At 44.6% G+C, this 22,215-nt stretch overlaps 4 protein-coding genes across 6 annotated transcripts; 2 read left to right on the top strand and 2 right to left on the bottom strand.

Moving 5' to 3' along the window:
- LOC108156170 (GRIP and coiled-coil domain-containing protein 2) lies at positions 1-4,069 on the bottom strand. The gene is made up of 5 exons (XM_017287500.2): positions 3,863-4,069; positions 3,701-3,800; positions 582-3,649; positions 404-521; positions 1-339 (listed from the first exon to the last, which is right to left on the bottom strand). The coding sequence occupies exons 1-5, from the start codon at positions 3,893-3,895 to the stop codon at positions 239-241; spliced, it is 3,420 nt and encodes a 1,139-aa protein (XP_017142989.1). The 5' UTR covers positions 3,896-4,069; the 3' UTR covers positions 1-238.
- A 333-nt stretch (positions 4,070-4,402) lies between these two features.
- LOC108156999 (kelch-like protein 18) lies at positions 4,403-6,797 on the top strand. Its single transcript, XM_017288793.2, has 4 exons — positions 4,403-4,612; positions 4,730-5,583; positions 5,644-5,902; positions 5,965-6,797. The coding sequence occupies exons 1-4, from the start codon at positions 4,481-4,483 to the stop codon at positions 6,445-6,447; spliced, it is 1,728 nt and encodes a 575-aa protein (XP_017144282.1). The 5' UTR covers positions 4,403-4,480; the 3' UTR covers positions 6,448-6,797.
- Positions 6,798-9,989: 3,192 nt separating this feature from the next.
- LOC108155424 (tachykinins) lies at positions 9,990-21,970 on the top strand. 2 transcript variants are annotated; one of them, XM_017286230.2, is made up of 4 exons: positions 9,990-10,136; positions 20,595-21,296; positions 21,356-21,596; positions 21,658-21,970. In XM_017286230.2, exons 2-4 carry the CDS (start codon positions 20,652-20,654, stop codon positions 21,669-21,671), a joined length of 900 nt encoding a protein of 299 aa, XP_017141719.1. In that variant the 5' UTR covers positions 9,990-10,136; positions 20,595-20,651; the 3' UTR covers positions 21,672-21,970. The 2 variants fall into 2 exon arrangements, with proteins under 2 accessions (XP_017141719.1, XP_017141720.1); XM_017286231.2 differs by having other exon boundaries at positions 9,991-10,136; positions 21,380-21,596.
- On the bottom strand, positions 12,509-17,450 carry LOC108155421 (beta-galactosidase). 2 transcript variants are annotated; one of them, XM_017286226.2, is made up of 5 exons: positions 17,288-17,450; positions 14,509-14,742; positions 14,241-14,455; positions 13,761-14,178; positions 12,509-13,697 (listed from the first exon to the last, which is right to left on the bottom strand). In XM_017286226.2, the coding sequence occupies exons 2-5, from the start codon at positions 14,736-14,738 to the stop codon at positions 12,638-12,640; spliced, it is 1,923 nt and encodes a 640-aa protein (XP_017141715.1). In that variant the 5' UTR covers positions 14,739-14,742; positions 17,288-17,450; the 3' UTR covers positions 12,509-12,637. The 2 variants fall into 2 exon arrangements, with proteins under 2 accessions (XP_017141715.1, XP_033245279.1); XM_033389388.1 differs by lacking the exon at positions 17,288-17,450 and adding an exon at positions 14,822-14,911.
- Positions 21,971-22,215: the final 245 nt, after the last annotated feature.

Here is a 22,215-nt window from a genome sequence, read left to right as displayed (position 1 = left end):
TCCAATTGTGTGTATATTGCTCATAGAGTGCTGTATATGGCGCTCAATACAATGGATATATGAATACAGTACAGTATAAAGTATGGTATACAATAAACAATCAAACGGACAATTTTAAAATACGTTTATACAAAAGGAATTGTACAAGATTTACAGCACATTTATGATACAGAACTGGCCAATGTTATAGAGTGTCCTCCCATCATACAACAGGCGATAATACCATCAACAAAAATATTTAAGAACTGTTCCCATTTTGGCCTCCACCGCTGCTGCCGCCGCCTCCGCTCCACGCTGTGAGGAAGCCAGTCCAGCTGCGATTATTACCATCATTGGACACTGAAATAGAAACGAAGTAAACGATTAACTACAAATCTTGCATATATATTCAGAGGATAGTCACCCTTTTGTCCTTTGGCAACGCAGTTGAGCATCTCCATCTCGTTGCGGCTCAGGCGGAGAATGGTATTAAGCACAGGCACCAAACGCTGACGCTCATCCGCATTATTCAAGGTAAGGAACTGAAATTTCATAGATTTTCAACCAATCACTTTAGAAATATAAAGATAATATCAATTTACCTTTAAGAAGACGTTCTTCAAGTACTCGGAATTATGCATATGCTGCTCCCGCTCCTCGGATCGCTCCTGCCGGCGCAGCTCCTCCTTGAGCATATCATTCATTTGTGTCAACTTGGCCAGATCCTGTTCGTTTTCGGCCAGCAGGGAGGTCAAATGCTTGACACGACTCTCCTGTATGCCCAGCTGCTCTTTGGTGGCGTGCAGCTGGGCAACCTGGGCAGAGAAGTCGCCTCTGGCCGCCAGTTCCGCCTCGTCATCCTCCTGCATGGAAACGCTGCGACCAAAGTGGGAAATGGTCGTAACAGTGTCGCTGCTGATTTGGTTCATAGAAGTGTTGAGCAGCTCGTCCAGTGGCATAAAGTCGTGGGAGCGTCTCGAGGCAGTGGAGATTTTACGCTGGGCAGCCAGTTGTGCGAGAGAGGTCTCGCCCGACGGACCACCGATGGTGATGTCGTGATCCATCAGTAGGTCGATTTTGGCCTGCTCCAAGCTGGGTTCTGCAGCCGCTGCAGCTGTATTGTTATGTGAGGACACCTTCTTGTGGTTCTGCTGGGAACTCTCTAGCTGCTGTTGGAGCTGTTTCAGCTGTGCTTGGTGGCCGACATCCATTTGGTCCATTTGTTGGCGATGCTGCTGCATAAGGTCGTGCTGGAATTGCAGCTGGCGTTGGTTTTCCAGCGTTAGGGTGTCATTCTGCTGACGCAGATCGTCCACCAGTATTAGGAGTTCTCTGCTACGTTTCTGCAGATCCGCATTGTCCTGCTGCAGAGCCTCTAGTTGGCTCTCCAGTTGGGCTAGTCTCGACGCCATGCCATCATTGCTGGCACGCAGACTCTTTTCGCTCTCCCGCAGCACGCTCAGTTCATCCTCCAGCTCCTGCTCCTTGTTGGAACCCTTGTTTTGGTTCTTGCGCAGCACGGCCTGCGCTTTGAGCTTGTATTCGGTGTATTCCACTCGAAGATCTTCCTGGGCACGCTCTGTATTCTTAAGATTAGTCTCCAGTTGCTTGTGCTGCTCCAAATGCGCCTCCAGCTGCTCCGTCCGACTTTCCAGCAGTTGATTCGCCTTGCTCAGCTTTGACTCGTACTGCTGGGCGCTATCCGCCAGCTGTAGACGCATTTGTTCAGCCTCAAGCTTGGCCTGCTCCACACTGTGCTCCAGCTCTTTGTTTTGGGTGAGGGCCTGCTGCTTGCCGTGAACGGCATCTTTTACCTGGACTTGCATGCGGTCGATCTGCTCCTTCAGTTGCTGGGAATGTGATGCTTCTCCGTTCTTGGCCTGCTCGAGTATGGCGATCTCCTTGCGAAGCTGAACGATAGTGCTCTTCTTGCCCTCCAGGGCCTCCTTGACAGTCTCCAGTTCGTTTGATTTGGCCGTCAGCTTGGCACTGACATCGGCCAGGGACTTCTCGGCCGCTTCGATCTCAAGATTGAGGACACTTGTGTTCTTTGTCTTCTCCTTGGACTTTAGTCTTTGGTTCTCCGCTCGGGCGGAATTCAAATCCTGCTGCAGCTGTGCCTGGGCCAGCTTGAGGGCCTCCAGTTCCTCCTTCATGGCTGCACCCTGATCCGTCTCCTTGAGCTGTTGCGCCTGTTCCTGCAGTTTCTTCTTCAGTTTGGCAGCAAGGGCACGCAGTTTATGGTATTTCTCCTCGTAGCCCTCGTCTAGTTCTCGCAGACGACTTAATTCCTCGGCTCGTGATATTGTCGACGTGGACAGGACGTCACTCTGCGCATCCGCATTCGCCTGCTCCAATTCCTCGACTTTCGTCTGAAGTTGCTCGATTTTCTGAGACTTTTCCCGCAACGATTGCTGGCATTCAGAGAGATTCACCTCCAGTTCTCGATACTTCTTAACCTCCACGTCGTGCTGCTCTTGCAGACGTGAGATGACATCGCCACGACCCTTGAGTGCCTCGTTTAGCTCTCGCATCTCGGCCAGCAACTCGGTGTGCTCCTGTTCCTTCAGATGGTAGCGCGTGAGCAGATCCTCATTGTGCTGTCGGAGCTCTACGCAAATAGCTTCCAGGTCCTCCAGTTTAACTTGCTGATTATCACGCTCCAACTGGAGACTTTTGGCAATGCTTTGCAATTGATCCAGTTTGGTTCCAAACACGCTGATATTCAGATTCGAGGATTCCTTATCCTTTTGCTGCTGATCGCTCAATAAAATAGACAATCTGTCCACCTCTGCCTTGTGCTGCTCTCTGACCTTTGCCGCCAACTGTTCGACAGCGATAAGTTTCTTTAGCAGGCTTTCAACATCCAGCCCGTTTTTCTGCTGCTTAACAATCTTGGTCAGGCGTTCAAGGTCGTTGATCCTGAGCAGCAAACGCTCCCGATCGATGTCGGAATCTTTGGCGACCAGCTCCGATTCTTTCTTCAGCATCTCGTTCTCCTCGTGCAGGGAAGTCATATTGTCACACAGCAGTTGCGAGGCACTGATGATCTCCTCCTGCCACTTGGACACGGATGCCGCGTACTCGTGCTGCGTCTCCAGCAGGACACAGCGGCACTCCTTGAGCTTCTTCAGCTTGCGGTGGACATCAATGAAGCGATCCTTCAGGGAATTGAACTTTTTACGCTGCTCCGAGTTTAGATCCTTGACATGCTGATACTTTTCCTGCAGCTCTTGGAGTTCGCTGGCGCGCAGTTCGGATTTCTTGTCCGCTGCCAGCAATTCCTGGCGGAGGGTGTCATTTTCCGCCTCGACTTCCTTGATTTTTACTATGTCAAACTCTAAGAGCTCAAGATTCTTGCGCTGCTCGTTACCCAAGGCATTGACCTGCTGCATGGCCTTCTCCATGCGGTCCACATCCCCCAGGAGGTCGTCGTTTTCATCACTCAGTCGTCCCAGCTGTCGCCTTAGACTCTCGTTCTCAATCTCCAGCTGTCCCAGCCGATCGGCATCGTCTTTGGTCTTGAGCTTCAAGCTATTGACCTGCTCTGTAAGGATTAAATTCTTGTCTGTAAAGTCCTGCACCATCTCTTCCATGGCGGGCAGCGTGTTCTGCTTCTCGGCGGCACGCTTAAGCGCCTCCTTGAGCTGGCGATTCTCCTCCGTGAGTTCTGTGAAGGGAAAATATGATGAATGCTTCTTCTAGAAACTTCTCCACATACCATCTTTTGCAAGCTTTGCTTTCTTGGCAATGTTGAGCAGGCCTTTGTATTTGCTGATGATTTCATCTTTGCTCAGTGCTTCGATTGGGTTCGCGTTCTTCTGCAAATGCAAATTAAAAGATGAGACGTCATCACCAACGTCGTCGTCACTTTGGACCAGACCTGATTAGTGTCCCTCGGTGATGCGGTGTCCATGTTACTTGCTAACGCCTGCCGTTTCAGCTCCTAACCCTGGCATATGCATTTATGTTGCAAATTTCTTTTGTTTATGTCTTTGGGGTGGGCAGGGAGCGTTGGATTGTTAAGAAAGTATTTTGCTTTGGACCCTAAAAATCAGCCATTGTCGTCAGCTGTTAGGGTTGTCAGGGGCGTGCGAGTGCAAAATATGCAATGGCATAGAATAATGTTAAGCTCAGTTTTAAAATACTCAATATATGAACGAATCAAATGGACGAATATGATTTCCAATCCTTGACCACTATCCATACTGTATACTGTATGGTTAGTGCCTTAACGCAGTTCAGGTGAAAGATTTGGTGGCTTTTTTTAAGTTCAGAGGAAAGATGGCATGGATCTCCAAGAAGAATTTACAATCAGTAATGTTTTTCGACATTAACCTCAAGTCATTGAACTGTTTAAATAGAGGGGGCTTAAGTGGGCTAAGTTCGTTTTATCATCAGTATATTTACATTATATGTTGAAAACAAGACGGTATATTTCGGTATATTTCTAAGGGTCTCAGACTGTCCGACTGTGTTCTTATCATATTTCCTCTTCGTGATGGATTTAAGTGATAATAACCAACTGGAGGATCAATATTTCATATACAAACATGAGCAGCTGTTTGGGGAAAGCTTCCCGCTATTCAAGGAGATACGAAGACTGGGCAAACTCTGCGATGTCACGCTGAAGGTCGGTTGCGAGCAATCACCCCCACAGTCTGCAGTCACCATTTCGCTGCCCATAGCAGCAATGCATTTGCTGACATTATCTATTGTCTAAATATAAATCCCATTCTAAATATTTCAGGTGGAAGATCAAACATTCTCGGCGCATCGCGTAGTGCTGGCTGCCACGATACCATACTTTTATGCCATGTTCACCAACAACATGGCCGAGAGTCGGATTAAGGAAATCACTATGAAGGAGAGTGCCATCGAGCCCAGTGCCCTGGAGAGCCTCATCAACTACGTGTACAGTGGCCAGGTGCGCATCGACAATCAGAATGTCCAGAGCCTGATGGTCGGGGCGTCGTTTCTGCAATTATCCAATGTTCGAGATGCCTGTGCCAACTTTCTGATCTCACGTTTCCATCCCCACAATGTCCTGGGCATACGCACTTTTGCTGACTCCATGATCTGCCGCCAATTAATCGATGCTGCCGACAAGTACATCGATCAGAACTTTGCCAAAGTCTCTCAGTCGGAGGAGTTCCTCACCCTCGACTGTGACCAGCTGCTAGAACTGATGCGACGCGACGAGCTGAATGTCCGTACCGAGGAGGTGATCTTCGAGGCCTGCATGAAGTGGGTAAAGTACGCGGAGGACAAGCGATCGGAGCTGTTCCCTCAGGTCCTGGCCGCAGTGCGTCTGCCTCTGCTATCCCCACAATTCCTGGCCGACCGAGTGGCACGGGAGGAGCTCATCAAAACCTCGCACCAATGCCGGGATCTGCTGGACGAGGCCAAAGACTTTCATCTGATGCCCGAACGTCGGGGGTTGCTCCAGAGTTTTCGCACTCGCCAGCGATGTGGAGAATTCTTTACGGGACAGATCTATGCCGTCGGTGGATTGGCCAGCACTGGGGAGTCCGTGAGCACGGTAGAGATATACGATCCTCTTACAAAGAAATGGAAAATGGGTGAACAAATGTCCATGATGAGGTGAGTGCCCTAAAAATGTTTTTTTCTTGAATTAATTAATTGCTTGCCATTCTTTTGCAGATCTCGGGTGGGTGTGGCCGTTCTAGACGGTAAACTATACGCTTTCGGCGGTTTCAATGGCACTGAACGCCTCTCCACCGTGGAGGTCTATGATCCGCGCAAGAACAAATGGTCTCAAGGATGTGCCATGCTCTGCAAACGCAGTGCCGTGGGCGTGGCCGCTCTGGACGATTGCATCTATGTGTGCGGGGGATATGATGGCGTCACCTCCCTCAACACCGTTGAGGTTTACTATCCCAAGAATAATACATGGAAGACGGTGAGTCGAATAAATTTCTGATAAGATTGGAAATCAAATTATTCAACGAACTTCCTCTACAGGTGGCTCAAATGATGAAGTATCGCTCGGCCGGTGGAGTCACCCAGCTAAACGGGTTTGTCTATGCGTTGGGCGGACACGATGGACTGTCTATATTCGATTCGGTGGAACGCTATGATCAAAACGAAGACGCCTGGGTGAAGATGTCGCCCATGCTGAACCGTCGCTGTCGCCTGGGCGTGGCCACGCTCAATGGCAAGATTTACGTGTGCGGCGGCTACTGTGGCAACTCTTTCCTGCGATCCGTAGAGTGTTACGATCCACAGACAGATACCTGGAAACTTGTCACTCCCATGAACTGCAAGCGATCGCGAGTGGCATTGGCCGCTAATATGGGCAAACTGTGGGCCATTGGCGGTTACGATGGCGAATCGAATCTATCCACGGTGGAAGTGTACGATCCGGAGACAGACAAATGGACTTTTATGCCATCCATGTGTGCCCACAGCGGAGGCGTCGGGGCGGGTGTTATACGGATCGAATAGCCCCACCGCCCAGCCAAACCCCGTTTCTCTAGCCCCTCTCTTAGGTAGTTTATGTGAATTTCAAATGATATAGTCTAGAATTGATCTGTTTTGTTGAGTGTAAACAAGCTTTAGTGGGCAGCACCGTGTCCGGCTCAGCTCGCCTCCAGCAGCTCTCCAGCTAACGAAATTGTTCATAAAGTGTACGAGTATTTCTCTGAAAATTGTTTAGTGGTTATCATTCCAGTTGTCTAATTGTTTAGTTCTATTCTTAGCCTTAAATACTCACTACATTTTTAACCATGTAATCCCTAACTGAAATTGCAATTTTAAAATATACCTACAAATAGTACGTGTTCTCTGATAATCCATTTATCTTTTGTTTGACCTTTACAAAGTGCATAACAATATTGCGCAGGTTGATTGCCATACTATTTGTGTAGATGGGTCGATTTATTACCCTGCAATGTTGGATTTGCTATCAGCACCGGAAGAGTTGTTGCGGCCTAATTCAATAGATTTGAATAAGAAATCGTATGAAAAAGTGGTAATATTTTGATCAATATGGGATTACTATCATATATAAAGAAAATGTCAAATATTAATGGGTATTCAAAGGTGCTAGTAATCCATTCATTCTCGTTTTTTGCTACTCTCAATATCGAAGTCGCGAATCGTATAAATCAATTGTGTTGCGCTCATCCATATGGCCGACAAATACGTTTTATTTGCTCAACAATAAATGGCTGACAAATATCGTTGCAATCTGAAAGACAACAAAAAAGGAAGGAATGAAGAGGGGTGCTCGAAGAGTTGGTAGAGTTCTTATGGGATCTGTGTTAATTATTTTTGGGCACCAATTCGATGCGATTGGGTATTCGAGTGGAGAATTCCGATCTCGAATACTTCATATCTGAGGCTTAGACGTTTATGCAGCTTAACAGCGGATGGATGCTGGCTGTTCAATAATTTCATTAATTCATCTCATATATCGCACGTATGTCTATACATATCTATAGCTCAGATCCGATGGCAAACCTCTGTTCCCATTCAAATATCAAAGCTTCATCTTTAAACATTTTATCGCTACCCTCGACGCCACTCAGTGGGGTGTTTTGGTTGTTCAATAACACCCTTTCCCTTTTTTCCATCTTTTCACCATGTTTCCTCCCTTCGTGTAATGCAATTTTAAATTGAATTTTTTCCACCTGCGACTGTTGCAGTTCCATCGCCGTTCCTTCGACCAGGCCCAGCCACTGGCAACAGGTGGTACTGCCACCCAACAAAGTCACTTAAAAATAAATCGAAATGAAACCAAACCAAAACGAATACATTTTCTGCCTATCACTGACCCCCATAAAATGTCATTCGCGCTGACAAAAGACCATAATCCAATTAAACCCATACGTACGTACGAGTGTGCTCCGCTCGGGCATATTCCAAAGCGATTCCGTAGCTATCTGGTGAAACCATAGCCATTCCATAGATATCAGCTGCACCCAGCCGGATTGAATGGAGGCGGAGCCTTATCTATTCAGCGGCTATTTGTACAAGCGTCAAAGCCTTTGGCGGCGGAACCTATTTGATTTCGATAATTAAATCACAAATTGCTTGTCTATCGATGGGCAATTTTATTTTAATTAAATGCTAATTATGTTTACCATCGGCTCGGGCAAATATTGGTCGGGGGCGAGTGGGGAGGAGCTGTTAAATGATTCAGTTTTCCGTTTCGGGAAAAAGCTAATTGAAACTTTTGCGAGGAAGCGACTGTCTGCACGAGCATACTGACTCAAAATCTATTACAATTTAAATGCAAATTTCCCAGAAAGTGCACACTTTCGGAGCAGTTTTACGACGGAAACAGTTCGGAGGAAGGATATATGGCCGAGATAAGCTGAGGCCAGGATGTCGGGCAGGAAGCAGCCGCATTGCCATGTTTAATTTTAGCCCAAAAAAACAAACGTTGTAGTGGTCGCAACATCAAGAACAATAACAATAAACGCCTGCCCCGCGGACACAAAGGGTACGAGTACACTCAGAAAAACTCAGATCTATTTCAAGTAAATGCCGAGGGTTCAATGAATGTAGCCTTTTCTCAACACTAATATTACAAAAAAGTTATTGGCATATTTTAACGACCGGCTGCTTTAGTTGAAAGTTCTTCCAAAAACGTTCGTTTTTTTCTCGGTGTAAAGAGGATGTGGCGGATGTGTCTTGCATCCACTTGGCCTTTGCGAGTGGCGCGTGGGTGGCTGGTCTTATCTTGAATGCTGCCTCGACCTCGCCTCAAGTGCATTGTCGTTGCCGGTGCCGCTTAAATGTGGCATCATCCACGTTTAACCTATGCGGATGCAACTTTCGCCTTTAATTAGTCGCTGCTTTATGACGCATTCCCACATTAATTGCACAGAAAGCGTTAACCATTTTTAATATGAACGTGGATATATTTGTCATACTTATTATCTGTCTGTTTCTTTTGTTATACTCCAGCAGGGGTGCTATCGTTATGCCCACAAGTTTATAGTGCAGTGAAAAAGGCAGATCTGTAACATCGGGAAAAATATCTGTTTATTTTTTGCCATGGATTTTGTTTATTTTTTAATTTTGCAAATTTATCTCCCATACAATCCAAAAAAAACCTTCAAAGCTTGATATGTAATATTTACACAACTGGTATAAGAACAATGAATCGTAAAATTGAACTTGAATTCTGTTTTTGAAGATAGTGCAACGAACTTTTGGATGTAGACAAAGCCCTGCCAATCATGATCAAAATACAACCAGAGAAACTATCGAGAGTTGAGTATGCAAGTTTATATTTAAGTTCAGCTCCCAGAATTACCCGTTTGCACAATGATCCGCGACTGAATTAATAATTTTAATTTGATGCACAATGGCACAATGGCAAATATCAATAAAAGTGCATAATTTTAATTTCGGTAATATTCATCACGACAATTTTAATCATTTGTACATTCACCCAAAATGTAAAGACAAAGAAAAAAGCGTATGATTGAAATTAATTTTTTCGCTCAGGCACGTGGTTTGTCTGTCCGCCAGTTGGCCATTTTGCTGCCCATTTCTCATTTCTCATTTTCCATTTCACTTTTTGCTATTTGGTTTTTTTTTGTTCTTTTTTGCATATGTTTTATTCACATATGCAAACAGAATTTCCGTTCAATTCAATTGCGTGGCGAGGAGGCCTTTTTTATTCCACGGTGAAGTGGCGCCCACACACACGAAAAGGATTCGCACACACCTATTCCCCTACACGCACACCAATGTCCCTGCACACACACACACACACCATGCACACCCACACCTATCCACACACCAGCAGAAAGTAGAATTTCTATTCGACCAATTGTTGATATGCACGAACATTGCTCGTTTGTGCTCGTCGTGCCTGTCGTGTTTCCTGTTTCGGTTTTATCCGATGGTGGTCTATCTGCTGTTGCTTCTTCTTCCACTCATTCTGAATCCATATGCTGCTTCTATCGCTGCTGCTGCTGCTCGGACTGCTCTCGCTGCGCTGGGCTTTTATAAAAGCCCGCTGCCGCTCTGATCTGTCGCTCAGTTGTTGCATACTTCTCGGCGTGACCGATACGCGAACCTAAGAAACCAAAGAAAGGAACAGAAAAGAAAAGAAAAACCTCGTTAAAGGTGTAAAATCTAGTGAAAGTGCGTTCCAAATTCAATTGGCAACATTTGTAAGTGCAACTTTTGATTGTATTTTTAGCAATTGAACAGAACAAAACCCAGAAACTTGGGAAAAGTTTATCAAAAAAGGATGGTTGTCACAGATATTTGGTATAATTCTATATTGTTCAGTGCACTTGTGAAACTCTAAGATTCAGTTTGCTCAGTGCTCAACTTCTTTCAAAATATTCCATACAAATTAAATTCATTTAATTTTTACTAAAAGTCATAGTTTGTTTTAGCACGAAAAACATGCATTTGTACATTCCATTTGGAAATCTTGTTAAATGCTAAAAAATTTATTGAAATTTCTCTAACCAGATGTTCTACCAATTTAATATTTTGTAAATATTTTTGTAAATAATTTGGTCTACTTTTTTGTATATTAAGGAATACTATCTGTCGAATTGGTTTGTTTATTTATAAAATTTTATAACGACATGAAAACATTCCAGAATATTTAAACTTTTTTATTGCCATTTTTTGTACAGAATCTACTGAAGATTTCCATGATTTCTATTTGATCTCTTGGGCCCTCTTAGTGTCATTTCCAAGTTGCTTTTATGACTGGAAATTTTACTAGCTGACCATTAAACTTCTTTTGACAGCTTTCAGTTAATTTAAAGGACATTAAAAATACGAACATCCTTTTAAGGCGTGCAAATTCCTTGCTACCAAAGTAAATCTCTTAATGGAGGGTCTTTGACGCGTTGAAGGACATTCCCCTTTATTGAAATGAATAATTGCAGAGAGGTTAGAGTTAACAAGTTCGGAGTTTCTGATGATATCCTCATTACTACTGGGTGCTGAAAAAAAACATAACAAAAATTATGTTTCCTTGAAATTATGGACAAAAGTTCGCTTTGTTTTATATCTTCCAAACGATGGAGGATGGCCACCATCAATTGGCAGCCGGCGGCGAGAGCTAATAAAAAGGCAGCATCAATGCCCAGGTACAGATGCATGGACGAGTCTGGGAGGGCACACATCCGGTGGCAGCACGCAACGAGGCGTCCATTAGGGGACCACTCTCCCAAAAAGTGTATCAGGGGATTGAAAAGAACTATAGGGGGGGAAATGGGCCGTACGGAGGCGGGAATGTCATGGACGACATGAGGTGACGCTTTAAAACTGCCCCTGGGTCTTAACTTGTTTTATGTCAACTTGGACAACAGCATACCGGCAGAAGAGCAGAATGACGAGAACACGGCAATTACATCATGTGTAGCTCGGCAAATACTTGAGTTCCAGCTGCGCCTAAAAGATGCTTTAAAATGTATCTGTGTTGCAAGTGTGTGCGTGTTTCGTGTGGGCATATGTGTGAGAGTGTCCACAGTAATTAACCCAAGGAACAACTGTACCTGAGATGGACTCATTATAGACACAAGGGATGGTCAAGTGGGGAGCAATTCGCAGTCCCTAGATTTGTTCAGCTAATGAGCTGGAGCAGAAAAAGGATCTAAATTGGGACTCTCTAATGGAATATATGTGATTATAAATAGTTAAGGACCACTTTCAAGTGAATATTTTACTATGATTTTTTTTGGTCTTAATCAAAGCTATTCTATGAATCAGAAAAAACAAGTGTCAACTATTTTAAGTAAAGATTTGAGGAACTGCCTATATAACTTAGTCACATCTGCTAGGGATAGGTTAGGAGTACAGAACGTAATCACATCTGTTACTGTTAGTGATTCAAAGCGTAATCACATCTGCTAGGAGTACGTACAGAGTGTAATTACATCTGTTATGGTTAGAAGAGGGGCTGTTGGAAAGGTGGCTGAAATTATTGTACGCAAATAACTTGGCTCGTGTGGGGTTTGGCTAAGATATATTATTTCTTTCTGTATTATCTCCAAAAGCTAGATCCCAGACTGCATCACAATTATATTAGAGTTTTGTAATGTATTTTGGGGTGTCAGTGTATGGAAACGTCTCGTACCTTAAGTGCCGACCGATCGCGCTCACCTCCACGGCGACCAGATTGGAATGGTGGGTGTGAGCTCCGATTTAGAAATCCCTTAATATCTCACCAGTCTTGCTTTAATTTTCCTAAATCTAACGAGCTAAAGAAAAGTTTAATTTAATCAACGAAGGAAGTCCACTCAGGCTGGGAAAGCCAAAGATAGACACACAGACAGATAGGCTGCGAAACTGTCATAAAAAATCACTTTTCGGCTACCTAAAAATCAACGAACCACGACGCGACGCTCTTCTGGCCCTGCCTTTGACTTGGAGCTCATCAGCGCACTTTGTGGATTTCAATCTCAATCATTTGGGATTAATTTGGGCAAGGCACAAAGGTCACACATGTTAGAGCCTCGCCTCCAACTCCTGCTTGAGCCACCCACCCACATCTTTAATGAGTCTTTTACAAAAAGGATGACGAGACAGACTAACTGGCTTTATTGCCTCACCAGGAGCTTAAATCGCTTAAATTTACATTTAAATGTACATTAACAAATGATGCAGGATGTAGGGGGGTTGTGTGCATGGCGAGGATATCTTAGATCTAACCAGTTCTGGCATTCAGTATGGGTGTGTCCCGGAAATGCAGCTCCGTGGAGGCAGGAGCCTGTTGATACTCGACCACCACAATGCTATTCGTGCCGACTTTGAGCACCGGCGAGGGAACATAGAGGGTGACCTGTGGCCCCACCAGAGGCCAGTAGCGGCCGAGATTCTCGCCATTCAAGAAGACAATGCCCTTACCCCAGCCGGACATGTCGAGGTAGGTGTCTGCCAGGTCCGCCTCCTGGATAATATCGAGCATACCGTGGTAGATGGCCGGTCCCGAGCGGAGCATATGCTGGGGCTTCCTAAGCTCCTGGAAGCCCATGCTAGCCGCCTCATTGGACTGGTTGATAAGCTCTTCCAGACTTTCAAAGGAGTCCAGTGGGAATGTGGTCATGTTCCAGTTGGTCAGCAGTTTCTTGTCTAGCCGCACATCCTTCGTGATTCCCTTAAAGTCGTTGAGCTGCCGTCCAAAGTTGATCCTTCCCTGGTTCTCGACCAGGATCTGCAGACGCCGTCCAGCACTGGCACTTAGAGGAATCGAAAACACGGGTGTCTCCCGGGCCAGCAATCCCACATATTCATTGTCCACATAGACATAGCCACGATCTGCCAGTCCAGCCACATTCAGGATGCTCGGATCACGCTTGAAGCGGGGTAACCAAGTCTCGTACAGCACCAGTCCGGAGTACTGCCCCAAGGCCTCGAAGGTCTTCGGCTTGGGAGCCTGCACCATACCTGTGGCCAGCTTCTGGCGTGTTCCCGTGGCAAGCAGGGTGCAGCAACTGACCAGACGCACTGTTCCATAGGCACGCTTTGGCACGGGTGCCGGAACGGGCAGGCTGGGCAGCGGGAGATATCGGGCGATGATCTTCCGGAGAGCCAGATACTTGGGCGTGGGATCGCCGGCCTCTGTCATGGGTGCATCGTAGTCGTAGCTGGTGATGTCCGCTATGTAGTTACCAGGTCCGTTCTCATTGGCGCCTGCAGTGAAGCCAAAGTTTGTGCCGCCATAGAACATGTAGAAGTTGACACTTGCTCCTTGGTCCAGCATGTTTCTGTAAGGTATTAGGAATTTATAACCATCTTCTTGCCACTTAAAACTCTTTTCAAAAACTTACATAAAAGTTCCAGTAATCGAGTTCGTGCTCACATTGGCCATGGGCTCCGTCCAGTGCGTAAGCCAACCTGGATAATACTCCGCATTGACCAAAGGACCATTGGGCTGGTACTGCCTCAACCTTGCCCAGGTTGCGTCCAGATCATTGGTAGCCCCAAAGTCCAAGGTGGCCAGAACGTTGTCGATCTTGCCGCAGCGCAGAACGCTCGGCCCATCGTTGGTGAAGAGCACGGCGTGGCCCTTTACATGGCTCTCTGTTTCGTCGCGCAGCCATGTCCGGTATTTGGAGTCGCAGGCAAAGTACGAGCCATATTCGTTCTCCACTTGTACCATTATGATGGGTCCACCATTCGCGTACAGATAAGGAACCATACGGGTAAAGAGCTGGTTATACCAGATGCGTACCTCACTGAGATAGTCTAAAGGTGGAACGGATAAAGAGTTAAGTCGAATTGATTGATAGATTTTCTCGTCCACTTACTGACATCCGCAGTGCGGACTTGAATGTTCGGATACTTTTTGAGCAGCCAGTAGGGAAAACCGCCCATGTCACGTTCCGCACAGATGTACGGACCTGGACGAAGGATAACCAGCAGGTCCTCGGCCACAGCCAGGCGGATAAAGTGTTCCAAATTGGCTATGCCCGTCCACACGTACGTCCCATCCCGGGGATTATGCATCGACCATTCCACGTAGCTACATAGCACATGATTAGGATATTTTTGATCAAACTGGGATCTGAAACCTACGTGGTCACGGCATTGAGTCCGGCTGCTCGCATTGTCCGCAAATGCCTCTGCCAGGTGGCGGGATGGGCGCGGAAATAGTGAAACGATCCGGCAATAAAACGGAAGGGCGCACCGTCCTTCAAAAACTGATCATTTGCGTAATCCACCGTGAAAGTTCGATTCCCATGTGCTGCCCCCATTAGGGAAACGACGCCCCAAAGGGACGCCACGATCATCAGGCCGAGCTTCATCTTGCTGGAGTAGAGAATGCGGCGTTATTTTTTATTAAAAAAAAAACAATGACAAATTTCGTTGAACTTAAGGAAAATTCTACCTCCAAAGAGAATGTAAATTGAACGAGGATAAATACATTTTTGTATTAAATTTGGTTTTTTTTTTTTACCAGATGTATATCTAATTGAAGTTTGATTCTAAGGTGGTTTCGTTTTTAGAAACCATCTTTCATTCCCAAATTGTGGTTTTTATATGTACTACATATGTGGGAAGTAATTTACCGCCTTATAAAACCATAAATAACTTATTTATTTTTGTATTTTGTATTACATTTATGAACGTAATTTGTGACATTTTAAATGAATGGCCTTTTGGAGAATAAATGGAGTTGAACTGTAAGATTGTCATACATTTATTAAGACTCAAGCCATTAATAAGATTTATATTTACATTATTAATAAACATTTCTGAAATAAGATATAAGCAATCTTGTGTTGATACTGCCTATAGAAATCTCAGTTCAAAATTTAATCAGTGTAATTGCCCATCAATAAATGCTGGTCTTATATTCAGCTAGGTCAACCCCTTCTTCATCATAACATATGAGTCCTATGATGATACATACATATGGATATCTAAAAAAGTTTCCTAGAAGTTCATAATACTACGTCTAAGACTTAGTCTTAGATTAATACTTCTGGTTCTTTTATTACTACTTATCACTTATCTCTTCTGTAGAGCTAAACCCCAGCCCACTTCAAAGTAGATCTATCTAAATTATTCCTCTCTTATTTTATTGAAACCATAGTACATGGCTTCCGTTTCGAAGCACCTTCGATTTGGTCTATTTAGGAATTGTCTATTCAATTCTGACAATGCACTTATGCACGAGAATGTAAATATCTTCCGGCTAGGCAAGCCCCTTCCGCTTCCTAGAACATCTATCTAAATCATCTCAAATCTGTTCGGTCGAGTTCATTTCAGTTCAGAACTCGTGCCGTCGTCTCAGTTGAGATGCTTTAATTGAAGTTCATGGCTCAATTGCTTAGTGACAACAAAATGATTTAATCTCTGGTTTGTTTTGCTTATAAATTGGTTGAAAATTTTCATCAATTTCCATCAGTCCTCCCGTTCAGCCCGTACCCCTCTCGAAAGTCAATCATATCATTTTTTCGACTTAAATGTTACGTTCCCGTTCATCAATTTATGCACCCCTTCAATGTACTGTTACGAATTAGCTTTCATCATTGTTTGTGGAGTTGTTTCTCTCTGATCGAGCAGCTGTTTAGCAATTATTATAAAATGTTTTCTTATCATTTTTGTAACAAATTTATTCTCTTATCAACAGCACTTTTTTCATTCATTGCTCTTCTTCTTTTTTATTATAATACATATATATGGTTTTTGCGATTTGACATTATGCTACGTGTGTTTGTGGTTTCTTCTTGTTGTTCGCTGATTATTCTGTACAATAATTATCCCGGCAATACATTATTATTGCTGTGTATGAGAATATTCTCCGTGATTCATGATATGTTGTGTACGGCTGAGTGTTTTGATAATTTGAGAACTAATTTTCTGGTTGGAAAGGTTGCTTTTTTCATGGTTTTGTGAAATTTGTAAAGAAATGGAACGTTTTCTTTATTTATGAATACTAAATAGTGAGAGATTATTTATGAATTGGAATGCTTTCTTTGTTGTTTTGCAAGAATTCACTATCAAATTCAGAAAGTATGTCAGAAGGGCATCTATTTTCATAGGGGAATCTGCAATGATGAATTCCGGTTTTGGGATTCGATTTATAACGATCTTAGAAAATTTGACATATGACTCTATGGAAAACAGAAAGTATTTCCCCTTAATTATTGATTATATTCTAAGAATCTCACTATCACTATTAATAAGGTGATTTAAATATGTATGTATTCTGTAGTTTCCCTTTGCAGTGGTACCTAGAAAGTAATCCCCCTATCAACAGATTACAAGTACATTCCGTGATTCCCTCAATGAAGAACAACAATAAGATTCAGATTCGACCCTGATAAATGAAAATCATTTTGGGTGAAATGATCTGTGAAATGGTAGCCTTGAACTTGCCATTAACCTCACATTGAATAAAATTTATAAAAACAAAAATCATCCACAAAAAGACAAGAGAATCTAAAAAACAAAAAAACTTTTCCATGAACATGTATGTTTTGAAATCCAAGTTGAGTCAACAAGAAAAACGAGCAGAGATATATATTTAACGGAGCCCTAAATGGGAATGGAAATGGGAACGGGAACACGAGCACACATTTAGAGGCATTTGACCCAATTCAATTATTTTGCATGTGCCCGTACTCGTACCCCAAACCCTATCTCTGGCTCTTTTACTGAACTGTGGCCCCCCCCGTTGAACGTTCCCTTTAACATTTGTACTTCACCGACTATGAGGCGAGAAAGATACGGCTTTTGTTTTGGCATAGCTGCATTGTTCTTTGAGTTGAAGGAACCCCTCGAGGCTTGGATTGGGATAGGAACCAATAATTGACCTACCAGATTTCAGATCTCACTGAGCACTCACCTCACTGATAACACTGATAACAGTTATTAGAAAAATCTCACTTTTGATTCTGGTATGTGAAGCACACACAGAACGAGCACGATCGCGGTTGAAAGCGGAAGATCGGGAACCGTGGAAGGGAACAGAAGCGACTGGCTCGGTCGAAAGCTGAGTACGGAATGATCGTACGTTGACCACAAACCGCCGATTAAGTGCAGAATCGAAAGCGGCAACCGCAACATGAGGCGCAGGCAATTGCATTGCGCCAGCAACATTTTCTGGGTAACGAAGTGTTGAAAGATGCAGAACCGAAGACGAGCCACAGGTTCAAATGTCTATATCTTGCCCATATAAAACACATGTTTCCTTGAGAGCTGAGAAATTTACTCAACGTCTACTTTATTTGTAAAGAGTCATCTGTAGGTGCACACAATAGATCGGCCTCGGTATAATTATCGTTACAGCCTACAATGTTACTTCAGAAAAAGGTAGAGCTGACTCCATTAGCCAAAGAAACATGGAATCCCTGCAGCTGATCCCCAACCTTCAGCAGGACCTATCGTTTATTGCTTGGGGATAAAGCTTAACCACCAGCTATGACCTATAACCTGGCCCATTGGCATGCCCCAGACAAGGCCTCAATATTAATGTAAATTTATTTAAAATACGCACGCACGCCCCGATATCGAACTGTGGAGCGGGCGGGGCGGGGCGGGGGCTTTAGCTGCCGGGCAAAACTCAGAATTCACAATCCAGAATCCAGACCCGATTCAAAAGTACAGTCACGCTTCATATTTTATGCATTAACTGTGCTCGTGTGTGCGTGTTCCAGTTGTGTGTTTGCTTTGGCCAGAACTTTTTGGCATGCAAAAAAGGGTGACGAGAATGCAGCCCGAGGCCAATAGGCCAAAAGTGAATTTTCCATGTTGTTTTATTATTAATTTTCATACGCTTTCTGCTGTCGTCGGACTCTATTGCTGGGCCATGTTCTGCAGGCCTTTAGCCGGGCTAATAGACAAACCTCTATTATACACATCCATAAGGAGAAAGCCGAGCACACACACACACTGAAAGAGAGAAAACTGGCGAAAATGTAAATCTAGACGTGCCCGGGCCCGTGCCCGTTTCCGTGCCCATCTTTAATCTCACACGCCTGTCGGCGGTTTAAAGTGTCCTTTGGGATGGACACGCACAAAGAAAGCACACAGAAGGCTGGAGTACAGCCCCTACATAGACAATTAGACAACATACAAGGACACGTTGGCAGCTTAGCCGCATTCCACATGGAGACACATTAAGGCACTGTCGTGGGAGTTGGATGCCAAAGGACGAAAGTGTGACTAGTGCTTGTCGTAGTCCTGGTTCTGGTCCGGTGCCATTGTTTGACTGGCTGCTGTCAGTTTCATGTCCTCGCAGGACGGTGAACCGGGGGCGTTGACGTGGCAGGGCACGGTAGCTCCCAAAACCGGAAGCTTAGCACACATTCGCCGCCGCTAGTCTGTTAATTCTGTGGCAGCAAAAGTTTGGCATGGCATTAGTGTCGACGGATACGATGGGATGATGAGGCAATTAAAGGGTTACAAAATTTCAACAGGGAATGGGATCTACTTTTACCTCTTTTTTCGATCCCAATGCCTGGCTTTCTCCATCTCTTTTAAAGTGCTACCAAAAAGGTGTCCCAGTAATTACCCTTTCGACGCCCAACCACTTTTCTCTTGGTTTTCCCCACTGTGTAGCCTATGGTACGCACTTTTCCTGATGCTTTGACATTCCCCGTATTATCTTTTTCCTTTTCACATTTAAAGTACAAAACTTTACGGCGCCCTGCACTTTAGCTCAACCGTAACTCAAATCCCTGGACAAACACAAGCCCACAGCCCCCGCCACCGCCACCATCACCGACGACACAATTATTGTACATACTCAGTGGCGATGAGGCTTAAGTGGCAAACGACAACCTGTTGATTGTGGCAAATGCAACATCAATTCAATTCAAATGCATTTCGTTAAGTTGTTCAATTGAATTGCTATTTTTCTGCTGCTGCTCAAACGCCTCCCCCACTCCATTATCCGCACCTTTTCCTATCTCCACCTTATCCTCAGTCCTCAGGTCTGCCCATCTATATTCCTGCGCGGTGTCTGCTCTCTTCTGTTTGCTTGCTGCCGCCTGGGGCAATCAATTGAATTACATGTTTGTTCTTGTTTCCTGTGCGCGCATCGTTAGACTTTTCCATAGTTTTTGATACCCACGAAGGAGGGTATGATGATTTCGACCTATATAATGTATATCAGCACTAGCTGAGTCGAAGAGCCATGTCTGTTGTACTTTTCTGTGAAAGAAGTTGCTATTTATTTGTACTTACTTCTGGATATAACTTTGCAAAGATCTTTATATTTGTTACAAGCAATATCGTTGTGATAGAAAAGATATAGCCCTAAGTGCGATCTAACGAAAATAAATAGTTTTTCGAGCAAATATCTAGCTTCTACAGATTAGATTATAAACTATGTATATTCCAATATGGTATGGACGTTCAAGGGTATCGACCGCTTCGGCAGCCCCCGACACTAAGCCTTCCTTTCTTCTTTCAGTAGTTGTTGCAGTTGCTGTTGTTGTTCTGACACCATTTCTCTATCTTCGAGTCTTATCAAGGCGTAACGCTCCAGGCCGAGAGCATTTGCATGGCAATTTGACTTAACAAGGCGTGGCTGCATAATCATGTGTGGCATCATTGGAGGCTGGCTGCCTCCTGTTGCTGCAATAAAACCATCTTCCTCTCCCGCCTATTTGCATCCGCATCATGCAGCATCGGAGCAACCGTTAGGTCTGCAAATGTATGCATATGCAACTTGAAATTCCGCTTTTAGAGAGGGTCCCCGGAACCCATTCCCCTCGAGAACTAGACCACAAAAAGGTCAAGTATATTCTCGCCCCCGCGAGTCATTTGTAAGTCTAAGTGCAGCACAGCAAATATATGCAAAAATCTGAAAAGAGAAAACATCAAACACACAAACAAAACAGTGAAACTGGAAAACAGTTTGGGGGAAATGGGTTTTTACCCGACGGCAGACAAATTTTGAACGAATATTAAATCTCAAATAAGCAGAACGGCTATCGAACTGATTTTTATAATAGGTTTTGTTGATCGATTGCAGACGTAAAGAAATCTTGTAATATTACAACCTAGTGCTGAGGCTATACTATTTTTATGAATTAGTCCAGCATTCGTTTCGAGTGAGCTTAAAGATTATCGTTGACATTTTATACTCTAGTCTCTCCATTAATTCTCTTGAGGTCTTATACCAATACCCGGCGCTTCCATTTCAGCTCCCCTTCCAGCTGTGATCCGATTCCAAACGCCCGCCTAAAAGCTCGCTACGATCAATGCGCAGTCAGGGAGGTTCGTTTGCAGTGGCGCTGCTGCTTCTGCTGCTGTTAACAGCCGCTTCCACAGCGGCCGATGCCGAACCAGATGTGGAGTCCTCTGTTAGCACCCTGCCGCCGGGTGCAGACGCTCCCAGGAGGATGGTAAAGCGTGCACCCACTTCCAGCTTCATAGGGATGCGTGGCAAGAAGGAGGATGAGAAGGATCAGCGGGCGGCCGATTGGATGGGACCCGATCCCCTCGACTATGCCGATATGGATGAAGACAGCATCTACTACGAGAACGGGAAGCGGCTCAAGAAGGCCCCCATGTCCTTTGTGGGCATGCGAGGCAAGAAGTATATACCCATTAGCAACCGTCTGTCCAACGTCTTACATCAGATAGAGGAGCAGCGAATGCGCGAGAACCTTCTCGAGGACCTATTCGAGCGCCTGGCGGCTGGAGACGACAGTGTTGGGGATGTTGGGAAGCGGGCACCCACAGGTTTCACGGGAATGAGGGGCAAGCGACCGATGAGCGGAGACGATGACGATAATGATGCCATGGAGCTGCTCCAGAAACGGGCTCCGGTCAACTCCTTTTTGGGAGTGCGCGGCAAGAAGGATGTTTCCCATCAGCATTACAAGCGAGCGGCTCTGTCAGAGGTAAGAAACAGCTAACACTTGTCCGTCCACCAGCTTTTTGAGAATCTAATCGCCTCCAGTTCTGGCACAATTTCTTAAAAAAGGCCTACGATGTGAGGGGCAAGAAGGAGCGTTACGCGGACTTCAACAGCAAATTTGTGGCAGTGCGTGGCAAGAAGAGTGAGCAGGACGCTGGCCTAGACACTGGCGATGGCGATGGCGATGGCGATCAGCAGTACCTGGTGCGTCCCTGGCTCTACCTTTGGGCCGATAACAAGCGGGCGCCCAGTGGCTTTCAGGGCATGCGCGGCAAGCGTCCAGGTGAGTGCTGGCCGATCCTCAATCCCTGATCCTCAGCTGTGATTAATCATCTTCCTTCCAGCGCTCGCTGAATAGACGTCGTTCGCTTCATGGGGTTGACAGTGTTTGAAGTTCCTTTTAGAGCTACGAAACTAGGAAGAGAAGGCAGAATCAGACAAGAATCAGAGTTACAGACGACGACAAAAGAGTGTTTGCAATAATCTCAGGGCTGGCGATTATTGCAAGCACCTTATGCTAACACACGCACAAACACACAACACAAGGACACAATTGGCTTTGCAACATTTTCTTTCGGTGTAATATAGAACGAGACTTGAATTGAATCCAAAGCCTCCCCAATCATTGATCTATCTATTGCATATCTAATTATAAAACTCTTAATCAAAATTAGCAAGAAATTTAATGCACGAGTGACAAAAACCAAAAAGAAAGTTACTACACGGGGAACACATTTATTTATTTTCAAATATATATATTTAAAGAAAAACAACTTTCATTGTGGTACATACATCTACGTATACAAAATATATATAAATATAATACAAAAATATAGCACAAATAAATATTGTAAATATTTTATGGTAACTAATGAATGAATAAACAATGATTCCACAAAAGG

This window comes from Drosophila miranda, chromosome 2 (genome assembly GCF_003369915.1).
Source record: "Drosophila miranda strain MSH22 chromosome 2, D.miranda_PacBio2.1, whole genome shotgun sequence".
NCBI classification, from domain to species: domain Eukaryota; kingdom Metazoa; phylum Arthropoda; class Insecta; order Diptera; family Drosophilidae; genus Drosophila; species Drosophila miranda.
The sequence above is the reverse complement of the archived record's forward strand: the minus strand, read 5'-3'. Positions and strand labels throughout refer to the sequence as shown.

Bases quoted from the DNA above. Each gene is read 5' to 3' on its own strand.
- LOC108156170 (XM_017287500.2), bottom strand. From the start codon at position 3,895: ATGGACACCGCATCACCGAGGGACACTAATCAG. The intron at 3,650-3,700 runs GTATGTGGAGAA...TTCCCTTCACAG, and splicing joins AGCAAAGCTTGCAAAAGATG to AACTCACGGAGGAGAATCGC. The intron at 340-403 runs GTGACTATCCTC...TTTCTATTTCAG, and splicing joins CGTTGCCAAAGGACAAAAGG to TGTCCAATGATGGTAATAAT.
- LOC108156999 (XM_017288793.2), top strand. From the start codon at position 4,481: ATGGATTTAAGTGATAATAACCAACTGGAGGATCAATATTTCATATAC. The intron at 5,584-5,643 runs GTGAGTGCCCTA...ATTCTTTTGCAG, and splicing joins GAACAAATGTCCATGATGAG to ATCTCGGGTGGGTGTGGCCG. The intron at 5,903-5,964 runs GTGAGTCGAATA...CTTCCTCTACAG, and splicing joins AGAATAATACATGGAAGACG to GTGGCTCAAATGATGAAGTA.
- LOC108155421 (XM_033389388.1), bottom strand. From the start codon at position 14,859: ATGTATTTATCCTCGTTCAATTTACATTCTCTTTGGAG. The intron at 14,179-14,240 runs GTAAGTGGACGA...TTCCACCTTTAG, and splicing joins AGTCCGCACTGCGGATGTCA to ACTATCTCAGTGAGGTACGC. The intron at 13,698-13,760 runs GTAAGTTTTTGA...AATACCTTACAG, and splicing joins TCGATTACTGGAACTTTTAT to AAACATGCTGGACCAAGGAG.
- LOC108155424 (XM_017286230.2), top strand. From the start codon at position 20,652: ATGCGCAGTCAGGGAGGTTCGTTTGCAGTGGCGCTGCTGCTTCTGCTG. The intron at 21,297-21,355 runs GTAAGAAACAGC...AATCGCCTCCAG, and splicing joins AGCGAGCGGCTCTGTCAGAG to TTCTGGCACAATTTCTTAAA.